This window comes from Takifugu flavidus, chromosome 21, assembly GCF_003711565.1.
Source record: "Takifugu flavidus isolate HTHZ2018 chromosome 21, ASM371156v2, whole genome shotgun sequence".
NCBI classification, from domain to species: Eukaryota; Metazoa; Chordata; class Actinopteri; order Tetraodontiformes; family Tetraodontidae; genus Takifugu; species Takifugu flavidus.
In genome coordinates this window covers 5,282,848-5,302,987 of record NC_079540.1, presented here as the reverse complement: position 1 = coordinate 5,302,987, position 20,140 = coordinate 5,282,848, and the positions used below count along the sequence as shown (strand labels likewise).

Below are 20,140 nucleotides of genomic sequence, written 5' to 3'. Positions count from 1 at the left end.
ATTACAAGTGGCAGTTTAAGGTGAAAGAAGTATTAGCTGAGTCAGGCTGAAACAGGGTAATAGGAGCGTCCAAGGTCAAGCTTCGCTTCCATAGCAGCCTACACCACATCATCTCTGCTCATAATGCTGATGGATGTACTGCTGGGGCCCTTTTCTGGACACTTTTCCCTTTTGGTTATTTTTTTCCTTTAAAGCCTCCCGTTGGAGTGCAAAATGTAAAAAGTATAAAACCCGACTGCGGCCTACACAAAGATGCTAAAGTAACAAGTGGAAAAAAAGGGTGTGTCAGCATCACATTAATGAAGAAAGGAAAGGGAGCTTTCCGTCAATCTCTGTTGTGTTTTAGTGAACCTGTTATCTGGTCGAATTAGCAGATCAGTGAAATTCCACCTCTTCCCGTTGGACAAAGGTTTGAAGTGTTCGGGAGCAGAACCCACAAACACAAATACTACTATACAATTATACGCATATTCATTAGTCAGCATTATTTAAGATGAGTCTATACAGTGTAAAAGCCTTTGCAGAAGCTCAGAGTCACAAGGCCAACAATCCTCTCTACCACTGGTTTTAGCTTTAGTTTTTAAGGAAGAAATTTTGTAGAGCCCATTGTTCATCTGGAGAACTCTCTCGGTCTTATCTGCTGCATTACAGCTCTCAGAATTTACCACCGCACACACCGACAAATCATCAGCTGGATGAGCAGCATTTTTATATAGATATGAAATGCATGGATTTATTATTTACGAGACATTTGCATTGGCCCGCTCATGACTGCCAGCGCGATGCTCCTCATACGAGTTCTTGCTGGAATCCTAATAAACAAGTCTGAAGGGAAAGCTGATGTTTACGCTTGGTTTCAGGGAATATGTGTGGCCACAGGGCAAAGACTGATAAAGCTCACAGTATTCCATCTGATATTGTGGAAACACCTTTTTTCCCCCTCTATTTTCCTGATGGAGTATTTCATAAGGCCTAAATGAACGCCCTGATCTTCCCCCTGATGCTCCAGAGTATTTATGTATAGTTGCTAGTTTTCTCCTTCGAGCTAAATGTGTTAGTATGAGCGACATTGGCTGTTAGTGGTATATTGGTGCTATATTCAATCCTCTCGAGGCGCGGTGTTTGCAGTTGACATAACCTCGGACTAACAGCACAACCCTGATTCCCCATTCTGACCAACCCTGCCTCACTCCCTCAATCTTCTTCCTCTCTTTGCTCAAAGCTCCCTCGGGTCTCCACTGCAATCACAGCTGGCTAAAAATAGATTCCACTGTGATGAGTTGACACTATTAGGAGCAGGCCACTACAGAAAAAAGGCCGACCGAATGCTTATGCACAACTCTATGTAAATAATCCAACCGTGAAGGGTGTTTACGCATGGATAACGACTAAATTACTCAGGCTTTTGGATGCATAAGGGTGCACTCACATCAATAAGACGTATATGACATGCACATCTATAGTGGGTGAACAACTGGGGGTGCTATCTCTGCTGTTCTCCACAGCATGAAATGATTTTTTTGCCTGGAGGATGGGGAGATAAAGGTCTTAGAAGATAGACAGATGCAGCAAGTCGTCCGTTTTACAGCACAAACTCAACACTGTCAGGTGCACCGATGTCCGTTAAGCTGTGTTAAATCCAATTTTAATTTGCAGTCCGGGCGTGTGGAGACTTGAGGGTCTCATCATAATCCCATGTGAAGTAACAGAGGACTGGGGCATTTTAATGCTCAGAGTTTAATAACCAGATCGCCCAGATAACAAATCACAACACTGAAAAGAAGCCACAGCTTTTACTATCAAAGACCAAATAAAACGGCAGTGATTCGGAAATGAACACCTGCTATATGCTGGAAACTATAAAGGAAAACTGGTTGTATCGTAAAAGAACATAATTAGAGATAAAAGCATGAATAAAAATTAAATTAGAATTTGTATGGCACTGGGGAACGATGTGGATTGCATAATTGCGCCACAATTGTGTAATTATTCATGCAGCACCAGGCGGGTGTCACTGGGTGACCTAACACGTGTCGGCTTATTATCTAAGGTGTGCAGCTCAATAGAAAATAGAGAGTCATTTAACACCGCTTGACCTCTGTCCAGTTATGAGCTGAATTTGAAAGAGTTTGAAAAGGTAAAATGGCTGGCTTACAGTGTTTGCATGCGTACAGCAGATACAGAGGCAGCCTTTGGACAGGAGCGCTGAGGAAAACTCATGACAACAGCTAAAGTAGCAGAATAATGTTAAGGATACCGATGGGAAGGCCCGGAGAATCCCCCATAGCTAGTTTGGGTCAAATTCTATTTGTATTGTGTTTGTGACTGAGAAAAACAGGCTGGTATGCATGTTTTCTCCCTAAATCACATTTTAATGTTTGTGTTTTTGTACATTTGACCTGGTGAACTGAGCTTAAATCAAAACTTTCATCTTCCGCCTTTTTTTCTTTTTAAACTAACGGTTGTGGGTTTTACACACAGCTAATGGAACCGAAGTCAACAAAAATATCTCAGGATCATTTTCTGAGTCTCGGCACTGGCAGCAGTAGAGTATCATTAGACAGCAGATGGTCGTCCTGGAAATGGGATTTAACGTGCGTGTAAAGTTTTTGGAAAGCATGAATACGACAATACTTCCTCCCAGTCTCCAAGCATTTTCTTTTTTCATCCCAATATTAAAGCAAATGACAAAAGACACAACGGCTCATACATTTTATGATTGATTCCATCTATGGAGCGGAGGGATTTTACTAAGTAACTGCAACAAATCCTTGAGTAGTGGAATAAACAGGGACCTGGTATAATTTTAGGATGTGATGAAATGGAAATGTTTTTGTTTAATTGTCCTTAAAATGAGGCCTGCCCCCTGCTACAGATGCGGATAAGTGAGCTGTCAGAGAGCTGCTTCTGCAGAAAACTGAGAAATGACTTGGAGGTATTCGGATGCAGCGCCGATGTAGAGGAGCTCTTGTCAATCACGAACCAGCCAACGAGCACCTCAGGGTCCCGCAGAGAGACAACATAAAAAAATGTAGTTTATTATTAAGGTGGTAGGATTAGAATCAGGAGAGATTAAGTCCACTGCTGCCTCTGCAAACAATCTGATTACATTAAATAACTAATCAGGCTCATTATTTATCTTATAGCAGTCAGTCAATGGATGCAATGTGCTTGCAATGATAGGAATTATTGAGGTAATGCATAAGAGCAAGTGTCTTCATTTGATTGTCCTTAGGCACATTAATTGTGTTTCTGGCCTTAACATTATCACAATAATGTGTTTGTTGGCAACAGATAATTCACAAGACAGGAAGGCTGATAAGAGAAGTGTGAGCTCTCATGGTTCCACATTGTGTAATGACTTAGCAATAATTGCTGGATGATGATTAGCGAGGGTGCCGTGAACAAGTCTGTGTTGATTTGACAGCTGATGGGGGACGGAGCGTCTGAAACTGCTCGGTAACAACCCAGCTGCACGCGGACCAAAATAGCCGAAGCAGCTGATAGAAGTTTGCATGGTAAAATAACTTTGCCAACCCCAAAACCACCCCAGACCAAATGCCATATCTGGAACAACCCCAAGCTGGTCTACATAATGATAGTCCTGACATTTCAGCCCACGGGATTTATAATGTCACGCTCTGCACCCCTTCACAGTTAGGGTCTGCTTCTGATGTAGCAATTATACCAGGAGACATTTTAAATAGAGGGTGAAAAACCTGCCCAAGTATTAGGAAATTGCAGCAAACTTGGTTATAGGGTGTCAACTTCGAGTTATTGCACCAGGTGGTTGCGAGTGAAAATATTACCACAGAAGGGGGAGAGTGTTCAGCCAGGTAGAAATTCCCTCAGGAGCTGTAATTTGCTCCATTAGACAGGTACCTATGATGGCTGGGAAAAGTGCTGAGGAAATGGTAGCACAGTCAGGTTGCAGTTATGTTATCAGAGAAAGACGTCAGTTTCACGGGTACTTGGACAAGGATACAACCGCACTGCGATTCCTTTCATCACGGTGGCGTCACAATGACCATTCAGCAATTACAGACACCCTGCTGTAAGTTTTGCCCTCTAAATTTTAAAGGCTTAACAGTAATTGGACGGGTAACTCGCGCAGGTAAAATGGTCACTTGCGGGCTATTCCCTCGATGTTCGATGACAACCTATTAACTCAATAAGATGTCCAACAAAGGCCTACAGATCTATATTCAACTTTAGTGAATGATTGAAGCTACTTTCAGGGCGTCCTCATCAAAAACCTCATTTGTCTCCATTGGAATGAGGTCTGAAGTCAAGAACGTGGCTGTTTAATAGTATCAACTTATTTTCTTTTATGTTCAAATTTAACAGAAGTGGACAGCAACCTGGGCAAGGTTTATTTTATTAAAAAAAAACAACACTGAAAAACTGTTTTAGCAAAGCTGCTTGCTTCCCCGTCTCCTATTTACCTCTCTAAAACCCTCCAGGACTTTCCATAAACCTCTGTATCCTGATCCAACAGTGCCAGGTTACCAAGGTAACACCCGTGTGCAGCATGTGCAAATATTTGAACCTGCAGTTCCCATGTTAGTTACGCCACCAGGGTCAGCCAAGCCTGTCAACATGATGTCATAATCCAGCCACATTAGCTGTTGAGGTAAAAGCTAATTTAAAATCTGCTTTTCATGCTAAAAAGCAAAAATGAGGATGTGATGTAAGAGTCACCTGCTGCATGTCATCCTCACCCTTCAAATTTCCTCCAGACAATTAAATGCTGAGCCTTAGTTGATGGTTATGAGACCATTTGGTGTAAAGCTCTAAAATCTAATTATGGAGCTCACAAAGACTCCGCCGTAGTTGTATTAGCGTTCCATTATACTGTTGTACAATAGCATTTTAATCACTTTTTTGCTTTGCAGAACAACCACCGGTTATTGCTAGTGTCTAATAATGATAGTGATAAAAAGATGTTTAGATAGTAGACTACATAAAGTCTGGTCTGGGGGGCTGCTTAGCACTCAGGCTGCTCCGCACTGCTAGAAGGCCATTAAAACAGACCAAAGGTGACAAAACAAAACAGGCCACAGAAGCCTGGTGGAAGTGGACTGTGTGCCTACAAATATCCCCGATGATGCAGTGATGGGGATCCTGCATATTCATTTCACTTCAATTGCACGGGAGTGTGCATTTAGTGCATGTTTATTGCCCGGTATACGCGGTTTAGCGCAGGTTAATATGAGAAGCTGCACAGATGATGTTTGGGGCAGCTTAGGACGACGTTTTGAGCAGCAGTGCCCAGAATTGAGCGAGAATTGCCGCTAGGAATGCAGGAGAATGCATACAAATGTAGAAATGCAGGTGCGTCTGTTTTACACGGTGCTTTTTTCCGGACGGGAGCGATGCGATTTAAAATTTAAATTTTGTTATATTTGTTTAAATTGCATGCAAGTAAATTCCGCTATGTAAGAGCTGCATCTGGGTAACGTGGAGCCCGGCTGGGGCCATCTTCACTTATCCATGCTGAATAAAGGACCCACAACTGCTTCACACCTTAAACAGTAGCTCCTTTATGGAAATTAGATATTACCCAGTGCTCCCGTTGTAATACTGTATATCAACAGCCAGTCAGCCATGAAGATGTGAATTCGGCTCCAAAGATGGGAGAAAAGCGATGGGAGAGCAGGAAGTCCCCCCAACTCTAAACTAACCACATATGGAGCCACAATCGACCTGGCTCACTGGATTTCACACATGAACTCAAGTCCGCCAAGCATGACGAAGCGCTTTATTCTCTTCTAATTTTACCTGCCAGGCTCGCACACGCCAGTGACTCCAGACCAACACACATGAGCACACACATGAGCAGCAGACAGAAGGTCAACAAACACTGTCAAGACCTGGCAGGAGCAGGGCTGAATTCATTGATCATTCTGTCCTTGTACTTCCTCCAAGTTGGGATATTTAGAGAACAATTAGTCCAGCAAAGACAATACAGGCAAACTAATGAATTGCAATGATGAAAATCAATGGAAATGTTAGATATAATCTTCCTAAGAAGTTAGGAATTAAGAATCATGCATTAGTGGTCCATGTTTTGGAGGAATAATAATGCTACTGCAGTCGTAGTATACTGACACTAAGACTGCTGTAGCTACTGGCAGTAATGATTCCATAATTCACCTCATTTTCTATTAAATATTCTCCCACGCCAGGCTTTTCAAGGCCAGACAGCTGTCAGTACATTCCACAGATCTACGGGAAAGCAGTCGGTTCGCGACATGTATTTGACATCAAAACTAATGAGGAAGGTAAATTCAGAGCTCCGCCATCCCCAGGGTTGTGGTCTTAATGGATCAGATCATTTAGGCATCAGGTAAAGGTGCTACGATGATGTAAACAGTTGTAATAGGCTGAATCCAGTGCCATGAAACGCTGCCAGCACGTTCTGTGTTGGTTTGTCCTCCCCGTACGATCTCGATTTAATCTGATGAGCTAATGACGACCTAATTTGGACAATTAAAAGCCTGTCAGATAAATGAAACCTCGTGCGTTCCACAAAGATCTGGAGTGAATTACAATTATCTGGAAATGAGGAACACCTCGGCAGGAAAACAGTCTTTATTGTTTGGGCCGACGTCGGCATTCCCTGCGGCGCGATCCCAGAACAAGCGAAAGAGGAACACGTCCGGATACCGGATGCAATATGATGCATGTGACACGAGCAAATCCTCAACGACGTTATTATTCTTTCCCTCGCTCACGTTTCCTCCAGTCATCTATCACCATATCCGTGGAGGGGGCGCTGATTCATGTTGCAGTCTGAAGACAACGCTCAGATAAAACAGGCAGCGGAGACACATCTGCGGTCTGCAGCTTTGGGATCAAACTCCAATCAGCCAGGGCTGTGTGCTGCAGACAGGTAAATTAAGCCGCACCCCCGCGAGATTTAATTGCTTAAAAGATCTAAAATGTTGGGTAAACAGGTAATGATTGCAGATGAGCTGCTTTTTTGTCTCTTCCTGATGATTATGTCTTTGGATCAGTCTTAATTATCTCACGTCCCGGGTCTTTTCATGTTTTGTTTTTTTTAAAAAGGAAACCCTGATGGTAGAGTGTAAAAATAGACCAACAGATTGACAGATGGTAGCAAGCTCACCATCCCCTGGGCTTCACTCCTTCATTCTCCCTCTTGATGAGGTTTACTGAATTATTGCTTCCATCTCTCACTTTCTCGCTCTGGAGTGAAATCTTAAACACCAATTAAGCCGTATTCAATCCTTAACGCTGCGAAGAAGCTTGATCATCAACATACAACCACCCGATTTGGGACCATGGGATCTACACTATACTTGAGGTTAGCAGGTGATTCTATATCCAAGTTTAACACAAGGAAAGTTTGGAAGGCTGAAATCAAGTCTGCTGCTCTGCAGTTTTGCATTCGTGACTGTCGAAGATGCTTCAAAGAGAAAAGATTTTGAGACTTTCTGGCCTAAATCTGAAAATATTTAAAGAGATCAGAGATGCTTATTCTATCTCCTGCTTTTTCAGAGGTCATAATAAGAAAACACACATTGTTGAAGGTGATGCTTAGTGATCCAGGAAACATGCCTTTGCACCATGGAAACGACATTGCTGTGGGGATAGGATTTGCTATGGGATGCGCACGATATTGACTCATTCTTTGCTCTCCAACTTACTAGTTTCTCACCAGTTCCCTGCACGTCCATGTTAATGGCTTTGCACAAATCGTTACTGGCAGCTCTGTTTTGAGATACATGATGTTGATGATGCAAGAGAATGGAGAGCAAAAGTCTTCTGGTATTGAACAAGGCTACATGATTTCCAACTATTTTAATATGTTTAATTCGGTGTTGACAATCTCGTGCTTAGTTTGTAGATCGTGAAAATATTACTGGATATATTACTAAACCAAACCCCAGTGAACTCCTGACTTTCTGACGCAAGACGCAAAAAAAAAAAAAAAAGTGTTAATGAGGCTTTTACTGTGAACAGATCAGATATATTTACCATGTTTCTATTTCTAAAGCATTGCATCTAGTGCAGAACACTGGATGGCGTGTATCTTCAACACCCTTTGGCAACATCAGAGAGAGTTATATAAGCAAACACAGAATGATAAATGTGAAAAATTATTTGTTTGTTCACCTAGGGTTTCATACTTTGTCAGACGGCTGTGGGAGTTATAAATATCCGTATCAGGAGCTGCAATCTGTATCTGCAAAGAGAGCTGAGCTGCCATCGGCAGGGCTGGGCTGCTAAAAATAGCAGGCAGGCAGCCGACTCTGCCTCTGTCTCCACTGGATTTGATTACCGTAGCCTTGAAGAAGCTCTGCCTACCACAGCAACTCCTCCAACTACACCAGAGTGTGTGTGTGTGTGTGTGTGTGTGTGTGTGTGTACCCCTTCAGAAAGTGAAGCTCATTCTCGGGACACAGAAGCAGAGGTGCACTCATTTTCATTGTTTAAAAAAAGATGCTTACCTCAGCTTTTCTGAAGCTTGATTCAATAATATTCATTTCAACATCCATCCCAGCTGGTTAGGACTAACAACTAGGCATATACAATTTATATTTACAAAGTAATAACTTTCAAGTTATGCAGCAGCAGAATTGTGGCTCTTGAACAAAAAGAGGAAAAAATGACTTGATTTGGCAAGAAGAGGTTAAGCTGTCTGTAAAAATCTGCTCTTTTAAACATTTTTAATGTTTAAAAGGGTCAAGTATCTGCTGCTAACCTAAATTTCTATATGGTGAAATGCACAGCCTTTTGAAAGTGACCCTTCCTGGGCTGCAGCTTCACAGCATCCTGGAAAATTTGCTTTCTGTTGAGAATTCCTAGGTGTGGCTGTGCCTGTTTCACAATCATGGCTGATTGAACTGCTCTGGATGGCTTGTCCAGTAGAGACTGAGGTTCACTCTGAGGTGAAATAACTGAGACACGACTCGGAGTGAGATTTTATAGCCCATCACTTGAGCGAGTCCTCCAGTATAAACCAGGAGATGGAGCTGGCTGTCTAAATCCCCGAGTCCACCAACACAAGCACTATAGACCAAGTCTGAGGAGGCGACGCACGCCTGCTGTGGACCGCTGGGAAACATAAAAATCAAAGTCTGAGGAGAGAGGAGTAATTGGCAGCGCCTATGTCCCTGCTTTCTGGGGGAAGACTCATTGAAAATGTGTCCACAGTAGACAGAGCTGAAACATCTGAGCAGACAAATCTTCCCCACCTGTGAGAAAACCGTCCCATTCTGACAGCGTGCACATTATTTTATTCCCAGCCCGAAGGCTTTTGCAAAGCCAGAAGAATGGAAAATGGATGCTGGAATCCTGCATCGAAAAGTCAGTGAGAAACAAACATATTGATTCCTGGTTATGGCATCTGTGGATGAATTACTCCAATATTAAACCTCGCCACGGTGCTGTGCACTTTTAAACAGTCACACTGTGAAAAAGGAGGTACATTTCCAAATGCTGAGGGGTGAAAGCGGAGGTTGGATTAAAAATACTTCCATTCTTACAGCGGAAAGTGTTTCATTCAACTTAAATTAACCTGAGGATGGAAGAGGAACGTTAAGTACTCGATCTTTTGCAAAGGCATAACTCAAAATGTAGCCGTGATGTGACCCCTGAAAGTTCACTTCATGTCACTGCATCTTGACATCTGGGAGCGGAAGCTATCCGATGGTCAATCCAGAGAATTTTCTTCCTCAACTTTTGCAATAAATGTCACTCGCAGCCATTATTCCTAACAATGCCAGAGAACATGCTGAAATTTCTAATAACGGTGGAATACTGAAGGAATGACTAAGAAGCCCTCCAGTAATAACCATTTCACTGCATAACTTTGGCATTGCATGACTCAGTGACATTTTCATGTGCAAAGAAAAAGAATTCTAAATATTTCTATATGCCTGATTTGGTTGACGGAGGGTAAGAGTCGTTATAAGAGTGGCAGTTTGCTATAAATAGAGGATATAAGCCCATTCTTGGCCTCTGCATAAAAATCACAGTTGAAATATCAAAAAGATGCCTCAAGTAAGAACTGCACAGACTACAAAAACACACAATAAGTAACAAGCCTGGAAAAACTATGATAAAGAAGTTAAAACATGCACAGAAGGGATCCGCCTTTGGAGCCACGCTGGGGCTCTTGGTTTACCTTAACGTGGCTGTACTCGGACTTTCCGGGCTCACTGCCCACAGGCTTGTTCTCAGACCTGGACTTGAGGACCTGGCGTAGAGGGCTGGAGATCGGCAGGCCGGTTACACTGATCCCATCTGAAAAGAGGACGGCAGCTTTCAGTCAGAAAGTCTGCAGAGGAAATAGCTAAACAGAGACATTTAGCCCCAGAACAACCAGGAACACACAAATAATCATTACTAGGGGTGATGTAAATCATTTCTTTTGAAGGTTTTCAGAAATAGACTCCCTCATGTTGTCCACTTCAACACATTATTTATTTGGAGACTCTGGAAAACGTCCAAAGACCCTTTTGACAAAACTAAAGATTAGCACTGAAGCTGAACTACTGAGATTTACGATGTTTCTGTAATGGTGGTTGCACATTTCACTCATCTACCGTGCTGCATTTATCCACTTTACGTCTAACTTTATTACCTAAACACATATAAGAGGAAGAAGGAACAAATCTGAAGAAACAGCCCTGCTAATAAATAGCTGTATTTTCTGACTTTCAGAGAAGCCATGTGGATGCAGGAGCAGCTGCACCATCAGCTGCAGGTTGAGGCGCCACCACAGGGGCTGCTGCTTATAACCCCACTCCCCCAACACTCCGAAATGACGCCCCGAGCCCACGTTCTGACGTCAAAACAATCATATCGCTCTCTGACGTCAGGGGAATGTGAAGGCCTACAATTTCCTCTAAGACAGGGAAAATTACTGGCCTTGCAGCGGCTCTGGCGAATGGGTTTCACAACAGACAGACAAATATATTCACAGACTCTCAGACTCAGATACCTAAAATACCCATCTCATCTATCCTGACATCACTTACTTTGTCCTTTATAGCCCGATACGAAGGAAATGTGACTTTTTAAGGACTTTTACGGCTGTGTGTTTATAGAGCTCTGCCTATAAGCACACACTAAAACTTCACTATACTTTTAAATGAAACTCATTAAATCACTGAAAGACCAAAGGATCGTATGTGAGAGAATATTGGAATCCCTACTGTTAAATTAGATATGCATCAGACTGTAGACCGGGGAAGGAGGAGGAAAAAAAACACAAATGCCGCACGGATTACACTTTAAGACATTATGAACCGTGGATTTCATTACGGCACGCTGTCTGTTTCAGGAGCTGCCTGTGACACTTGGCGTCCTGTGGCGCGGCAACTGTGTGAGTAATGGGTGGCTTGATTGATGAAGGCATTGCTCACAATCATCCTCTGGTTTGCACCATCCCCCCAATCAGTATCTGTTGAGTTCTTGGTCATAAAGCTTCAGGGGTTGCTGGGTGCGAGCCCGGTGTTTGGATCAGTCACTCATTTTGAGCTGAACTGCAAAGATTCTGGATTTTATGCAGCTTTATGGATACAGAGCTGAACGTTCCATAAAGTGATGTGGCGTCAACCCTGCTAAGATTTACAAGCTTCTTCCTGGAAGAACCAGCGAACAGTCCTGTCTGAATGTAAACATTAGAAAACCCACAGCCAATATTCTGTTCTGGTCAATCACAAGAACGGATAATACAACGGAATGCTCAACGCCTGAGCGCGCTGAGTGGCAGCGAAACATCAACTGTGAGTCCTGGAAATTTATGCCGGCTGTCTTAAGCGTCTTTATGGTGCCAGTAAAATGAAAATGAAAACATGGCAGTAATAGGTTGTAGTGAGCCATTCAAAAGCTTAAATGTAATCCCAATGGTTTTGAGAACTCTACTACCCTCCTGTCGATCAGGCAGTGTAAGGACAAGAAGAGCAGGGCAGCATGAGCAGAGTTCCCTTCATAATAAACTATAAAGTCATCACTGCCATTCTGGACACTTAGTTAAGCCACATCAAAGAAAAATGAAGCGTTGAGAATGATTTAGAAGCACAAGTATAAAAGTTCTTATTTATCAGGCGTGTGTATTCATGAAGAAACCACGTCATGACCGACAGGAAGAAGTAAGATTTGTTGTTTCCGGGATTATTGGAAATGGGAATAATGTAGCACAAATGAATTGGTGTCTAGAGCGGCTGTTCTGCGCAGCATAATCAAGATTCCGCAGGTTAATTAGTGACACATCTTGGTAATCTTCCACAACATAAGGATGCAAATTAAACCAAAAAACAAAAAGCTGGCTTTAAAATGCAAATAAATGTGGTCCTACAAGGTTTTTATTGTGATTTAATTAATGTAGAGGTGGATAGCATCAAACACATTTAGCAGAAAGTGCATCCTTGCGGTGTTACAATAATGACTCAATCCTGAGCTGCTGTTTACATAAACCAAGTCTTATCTCCAGAATTCAGAGTGCTAAATATTGCTCCACTAATTAAAAATCTTAAAACTGTCTCACTTATAGTAAATATCCTATTGAGGACAGCAGTGCTCTTTATTATTTATCTTCATTCATGTGGACAAAAAAACCAAACCTTAACCTCAGAACAGATCACTCATTAATATTCAGCAGTCCAGAGAGCCTTCACAGAAAAACCTTAAGTTCGGGGTCGATAGGTTGTTAGATACGGGAAAGAAATGTGGTAGATATAATAAAATGTGAGAGAAATAATGCAATAAATGAGATCTGAGGTAGGAAAGAAGGTCAGGCAGGAATAGGAAGTGTAAATTGGTGAGAGCTGAAAGAACTCCAAGAGTACAAGAGAAATGGAAGTCAAGGAGCCCTCTTTCTTATTACCATTTAATATTTAATCAAGCTGCCTAAATGTCTGTTTAAATAGAAAATGTCAGAGTATTCCATATAACAGCAGCACATTAAAACTTAAAGAGAGGAAAATAACAGACAGCCGAATGTGTCTTTAAGGATTAATGATCGAAAGTTGAAACTTTATATAATCTACCGTGTATTAAAAATTCTGCATCTCCATGACGTCGCAACAAAATATGCAGTGAGAATTCCAATAAGCTGATGAAAGTGAAAGGAGAAAACTAGGATTGAAGAGTTTAGACGTTCTCAAGCTGTGGAACACAATTATGGGCTTTAAGGGATACTTAGCCACCCCAAGTCCAAAAACCGGAAGTAGAATAACTTGGCACCTACAGACGTTAATTTACACTCACCATCATTGAGGTCCTGCAACAGGTTCTCCTGGCCAGAAAAGTCCAGTTTGACTGTGATGGTGACGGTAAGAGTCAGTGCCTGACCAGGTTTTAGCGGCAGGTGTGACAGCGCCTCATCAAGGTTCCAGCTTAGAAACTCCCCAAACACTTTCTCTGCATACACACAAACACACACACACACACACACACACACACCAAAGACAAATGACAGCAGGGGGTCAGAAACAAAAATCAATACACAGCAATGACATTACCGAGGATTAATCGACGTTCTTGACTGCTCTGAACATTTTTTTTAACAATAAAAACAACGCTGCACTGCAGGAACAGCCTTAGAACCTTAACCCACTAATAAAAAGTGAATTCCAGAATTTTTAGAACTGTAGGTGAATCAAAGAAAAGAAATGAGTGGGTGAATGAATGAACCTGCTGCACCAATTAAGACACTCATTATAATGTTTCCACCATAAAAATGCCGCTGATTGGCCTACCTGCCTCTAATCTGGCACTTCCTGATCAGATTCTTTTATACCTCGACCATTCTACCTGAGCAAATGACTCAGCTGCATCCACTTCAACCAGGAGCAGAAAATAAATGCTACAAGACCAGATTAAAGCGACTGCATGTGCAGGTGAGATGCGACTGCTTTATGGACGCGTAGGAAAAAAAAAACTCATTAAAAAGAGCTTGTTTGCTTCAAAAATCAAAACCGTTAAAACCCTCGAAAATGATGCGAATACAGGCAGCATTGGATAAAAGCTTTTTTCCAAATAGTGCTTCATGTTATGCCTTTAAAAATCCATCCTGTATCAGCATCAAACAGGGAAATAAGGAAAGAAGAGAACTGAAGAGGGAAAAAAGTTGAATAAGTGAGGCCCAAATACTGAACAGTCTGGCAGCCAGGATTATGGCTGGCCTTATTATCATGACACAAGTGAGCTGTGAGTCATAAGGAACAGTATCCACACCTGTCAGGGAACATTCCCTTCATTATTTAGAGTATTAACCAGAGACATGTTCATCTTTGTTGGTGTGTCACCGGAACAGATATGAAACAATCTATTCCAAACGCTGTCAGAAATCTCTCGCTTGATAATCCACCTTTATCTGAAGTTGTGGATGTTGCAATGTAATCAGCCATTTCTGCTCCTCTGATCTCCTGATTTATGGCCAGACATTAGAGTTTCTCTGAATCTTTTCAGAGAAACTCTAAGTTCTAAGTTGGAAATGTGAACGTGGACCCAACAAAGGTGCAGTTTTTCCAAGGTCTCTTCAAGCTTTTCTCCAGCCTCTTCAATAGAACCAGGAGCCCAACTGCACTACCCAGTGCTTTCTGAGTTCATGTGCAACAATTAAGCAGAAGTATACTTCAATTCACTGCTCATTACATATGTAGGAGGCAGCGGGCGTCCAATGCCTCAATAAGTCAAAAAGTAATTAGTAAACAGAGGCCCCAGGTCCAGCTGAGGCAATCAATAGAGTCTAGTTGAGACACTTTTGTAATAAAAGTTTCATTTGAAATTGAAACATTTGCTGGCTTCCATCATGCCTACAAGTACCAGGGAGATAATCAAAAAAACAAATAAAGGAAAGTTGAATCCATTAAGGTCCCTATCCAGCAGTAGAGGTGTTGGATCCAGGCTGAACGCTGCTCGCTGGGGTTGGCTTGTTACCGCCCATCACCATGAACGACACTTAGCTGGAGCTTGGTCAGCGGGCCAAATGAGACTTGAGACTTTAAGACTGGGATTGAATGTAAAATACATTTCTAAAAGGGAATAACTAACAAGTAAACACGTCTGTAGCTGCAACTCTTTGTTTCTATTCCAAATGCTTCTGGAAAGACTGAATATGACAGCGAGATCACACAAGTCTAGTGGTCTATATTAAGACAATTATATTAATCTAAAACACCAACTCAAGTGTTGTCAGCGACTATAACAATCCACCCCGATGGTACAAGACAGCTGTGAAAAAAGCATCGGGTCTTTTAGGGAGCGGAGTCACATGGGCTCAAAGCTTCTCCTTGACTGGGAAAATCCATCTGGCCTTTTGGACGAACATGTTCTATGAATCAGTAGTGAACTGTTGCTACCATGTGATGAATCCCAGAAGGTGACACCTGTAGTGTTGTCAGTCCCTCTGCAGCAGCAAAACTGGAGGAAGCCTTAAATTAAACAAGGCAAATGAACTTGGTTGACTGGGAGGGCTACAGAATACATATTAGTCTGTTGGTGGACATGGATGGCATGTCCTCCTTTGAAAATTGATGCTAAACGGCCAGAGCGTCTGCCATGGGAGATCTCGGCAGCTTTTCAGCTGCACAACGTCATAGTCTGAGTGAAGAAATTCACTTCCTAATACCTGTTGAAGGTTTCAATGAGATTTCATTAAAAGAAAACAAAGTTAAATACACAGAAGCGGTGTGATGTGTTTGGTAGGGAAAGACGGGAGAGACGCCGCTTGGACACGCTGACGTGGACATGCCGCTGGAACATTGCGAACAAAAGGGCAAACGACACGGTAAAGCACTCGAAGAGAGCAATTCCAAATGCTCGAGAGAAAAACGGCGTCTGAAAAAGGCAGACGCTCATTGTCAGCACACAATAAAGTCGGAGGCAGCGACGCTAGATAGTTAAGAAAGAGATGCTGCATACGGATAAGGAAGCGCCGCTTATTTCAGGTCACTCTAGTGTGTTGATGTCTTTGTATACCACGAAGGAAAAGTAATGTTTTAATCATGTTTACGATCATTTATTTATGCTATATGTTAAGCAAATTCAAATCTGGGTGCTGACTGCTGCTCTTCAGTGAAATGGAATAAATAAAATCTGCCTGCATGTTTCATATAAGAATAATGTAAATAAAATAATTTCCATAGAGATGCCACGTAACTCCAGACAGTAGAACAATAAAGACTGCAAAGGTAGAGATAAATAGAACAGCGATAGCTTTACCTGGGCACCCAGACGCTGCTGCTGGGTTACCAGGGACACGCAAAAGTCGCGCTGATGCTGAGATAAAATCTGCATTTGTTTTTTAAGCTTTAAACAAGTGGATTACGAGAAGCGGGGTCCAATTTCAGTTAAAGTCGTGGAAGCAGAATAGAACAGCCTGGACTGGCACACAAATTAAACAAAACAGTGGGATGATTTATTAGGAAAAGGTCTGGACTGGAAAGTGACAGAATAGAGTTTTTTGGCTAGTTTCACCTGAAGGTGCCTTTGACCACAGGCCATTCCAGCAATGTAGTTTGGTATTTAGAGTGGTTTTTCAAATCACTTTGGCATGAGAACCCAAATATAACCAAGTAGAGATGATTGATGATACACCAACAACGCTGGTTTTTAAAATATGCATCACAGCATTGCTTATGTGGACCTTTACAGAGACAATGGGAGTATTTAGTAAACCTCCTCACACCTCTGACAGATAAACTGAACACTCATACTCTTGCTTCTGATTGTGTAAGTCTATTAAGTCTATTAGAACCTTTTGAATAAAACATGTTGAGTTTTCTCATTCTACTTTAAAGCAGCTGTCAAAAGTTTTTTTAGCGAACAGATGCTGTTTTTCCATTTTGGGGCTATGGAAGGGGTTTTTTTTGGCTTGTTCGCCCAACTTTAAAAATAGCACTACCTTGGAGGCAAAAATATATTCTGCAGCCCAGATTACTTGCAACAACCACAATAGCGGTTCTATTTCAAAAGAAACTCTTGTTAACTACGGCGTACCTCGGCATCCAGCCAGCGTGGAGCATATACGTGTACGTGAGAGGAAGGTGAACTAAGAGTGGTGCACAGTGACTGACTGGCTGAAAGTCTTTAAACCAATAAATAACCAATAAATCATTTAAACTTCAAGACAGAGGTAATTAAATGTTGAGCACGTTAGTGCTGACAAACTTTACTTTATATCAACTTTCAAGGGAGATTAACTGAAGGAGGAAGGTACATTGGGGAGAAACAAGTAAAACTCTGAGGTCTCGAACAGTTCACGTGGACATCCAAGCACTGAATGACTGGATGAGTTTCAGTAAGAAACTGAAAGGAACACGATGAGGACTCTTGATTGATCAGGAGGCTTTGTCACCTCATGCAAAACCAATCAACAGGGGCTCAGACGTATGAAAAGGAATTAGTTTCAGGTCCTTTGATGCTTAAATATACAGATGATGGCTGACAAACCGCAGACAAAAGGCTGGAGACGAGCCAGGAGTAAAAGTAATTAGGGTGCAGTTTTAGGAACGTTCTACTTTATTAATGCTGCAGCGTTTTCATTCGAGAGAAGAAAAATAGAGATGGAGAGACTGTCGCTAAAACGGAAGTGGGTCTGCAGAGGTGTGACGGCCTGAGCAGGTGTCCAACCATGAAAAGATGCAGAAGAAAACACTGTGAGACGTCAAAAGTCGAGTCAGGGGACGTCCTAATGCTGCTGACTGAAGAAGTACTGCAGATCCAATCCTGCTCTGCAGCAGATTTCTGCTTTAAAAAAAATAAAAAAATAAAAATTGGACTCGGTGGTTACACCTGTGGTCCAATGCACATGTAGAAGAGAGCGTCCTGGATCCGCATCTCAAATTCTCCCCACTACCTCACCGATATCTGACGAGGCAAGAATGGCTTTGACATAGGAGGGACTGGACTGACCTTTGGTGCTGAGTGTCTTAGAGGTGAGCTCCAGAGTCTCGATGTCCTCCGATCCGATATTTTCCAAGCTGATGGTCATCTGCTGGGTCTCACCGTTGAAAAGCTGAATGGACACCGTGCTGGACAGCTCTTCTTTGGACAACGGCTGAGGCGTGTGGGCTGACCTGCACAGGTTGATGAAGAAGGTAATGTGCTCATTAATTGACTGGAATGAGCACAGGTGAGTTTCCCTTGTGAATTGTACACTTCCAAACCATTTTAGGCTCTAATAAGTATGAGGATAGATTCAAATTTGTAAAAGTCAAACTGTCAATCATAGAGGGCACATCTGTCTGCTTTCATTTGTTCTAGAAGGGTTCTTCAAATGTGAATCACCCAGAGATGTGCGCAAAGAGACAAAGCTAAAATGTTTTCCCTGGTGTTTTGGAGAGATGATAAAAGCCATATTTTGGGAATCTCATTTGCTGGAACATCATTTGTTGATGGCTTTTTACCCAGAATAGGAACTCCTGCTGAGCCTTCAGCATCACTTTCAATTACGCGAGGGATTTTACAATCAAAGCTTATTTGGGTAACAGACAGTTTAATTTTTTAATGCCTAAAAAACTTAATAAAAGGAATGAATTAAAAAGCCAAGACCTCTCAGTGCAGGCGCAAACGAGCCACTCAGTTCCATTTCGAGCCCGACGGATATGACATCTTATTAAGAATGGTACAGTTTTGAAACACCGGCTGGCTGAATATTCTGAAAGTTTTATTCAGAACTGTCCGATACAGTCAAGACCTTGCCGACGCGCAGCCAGAATACTGAACGTCCAATGTGATGCACGGGTTCAAAATGTTCACATCTGCAATCCGTGTAATCCTTCGAGGATCAGACGTACTGATCGGTGTGAGCTGAAGAAATCAAAGCAATGCAGCCAACAATTATGAATTGTGAATTGAGCTTGGTAAAGGTCAGAAGGAGGCAACCCAATACCACATATTAGTACATATGATTAAAAGTCTCAGCCTGCTTGAATTGAAAAAAGCAGCAGCTGGTTTCTGCTTAAGGAAAAAAAATACACACTGGCATCAAAAGGAATGCACAAATTTGTGATCATGCGCGCGTTTGAAACAGTTCCCTCACAGCTTATTATACATGAATACATTCAGATGTGTAACTTCAATACCAAAATTATATGCTGCCTGCGGCTGCAATTACAAGTACATGTCAACACCCAATACGATGCTTTATCCTGAGCTCCATACCTTCAGCAAGCAATAACCTCACATCTAAGACAACGGAACGTTCAACTAGGAGCCGCGTTCCGTAATCAGCTTCAAACACCTTCATCTTTGGGACTGTGGGAATGTCCGACAGCACTGTAGTTTGTTGTAGTGCAACAGATGCAGATGTCACAACAACAACAACAACACATGGGCTGTTAAGGGATGTTGGATTGTGCTGGAAATGCTATTTTAAAAGAGGTCTGAAAGGAGAATCACACAAAAATAAAAACAAAGATGGCATTTTCCTTTAATGATCAACAGAACTCTGCTCTCAGAAATAACCACAAAAAGAGAAGTTATATGACATAACCTTGTTTTTATGCCTACAATTGAATGACAAAGTCTGGAGGGTATTCAATTTGCAAGTTAGTGAGAAGAGACACCGCACCCTTGAACTTTGACAGCAACATTAAATCCTTTCTGAAGGTGAGAGAGAAACGGTGCTCGGGGCATTTAAGATACATCCTAAATAAGTTGAAATGGTTTTAATTGTCATGTTAGTGTGAGGAAGGAAGGCTGGAAGAAGGGAAGCTTCAGGCTGGAGGCTAGAAGATAACTGAGGAGTCAATGAGGCACCTCTGTGACTGGAGTCAGAGCTGAATGTCTCCCTATAGGCTCAGTGAAAGCACCCAGGAAACTATATTACATTTCATTTACACGTCTGCTAGCGTACTCATCCAACAGTGGAGAGAAAAAAAGAGTTTCCACATCAAAAGCTGCTGAAGTGCTGCACTTAGAGGCACAAACTAAACAGGGGACTTTGCAGCAGCTCTGTTGTCAGAATGATTTACGAACCTCTCATAGGGTCTTTTACCTGCTCCATTCGAGTAGTAATTTAACCCATGAGTTTTCCACTCCTGTTTTCTACTGTTACGGCATCCAAAATGTCATCACACCCACATGTAGAGCAATTTCCCTGTCACCCTTATTACTATAGAGTAATGCTCATTGTAATGCATGTGTACAGTGATAT

At 42.1% G+C, this 20,140-nt stretch overlaps 1 protein-coding gene across 2 annotated transcripts in view; it reads right to left on the bottom strand.

Annotated features, from left to right (window-relative positions):
• The window catches only part of trappc9 (trafficking protein particle complex subunit 9), an 84,829-nt gene that overhangs the window by 45,162 nt on the left and 19,527 nt on the right, over positions 1 to 20,140 (bottom strand). For both annotated transcript variants that reach the window (XM_057021602.1, XM_057021603.1), the window contains 3 exons: positions 17,896 to 18,059; positions 13,246 to 13,398; positions 10,157 to 10,275 (listed from right to left, as the gene is read on the bottom strand). In XM_057021602.1, the coding sequence (XP_056877582.1) occupies positions 10,157 to 10,275; positions 13,246 to 13,398; positions 17,896 to 18,059 (436 nt within the window). The remainder of the gene's footprint in view (positions 1 to 10,156; positions 10,276 to 13,245; positions 13,399 to 17,895; positions 18,060 to 20,140) is intronic.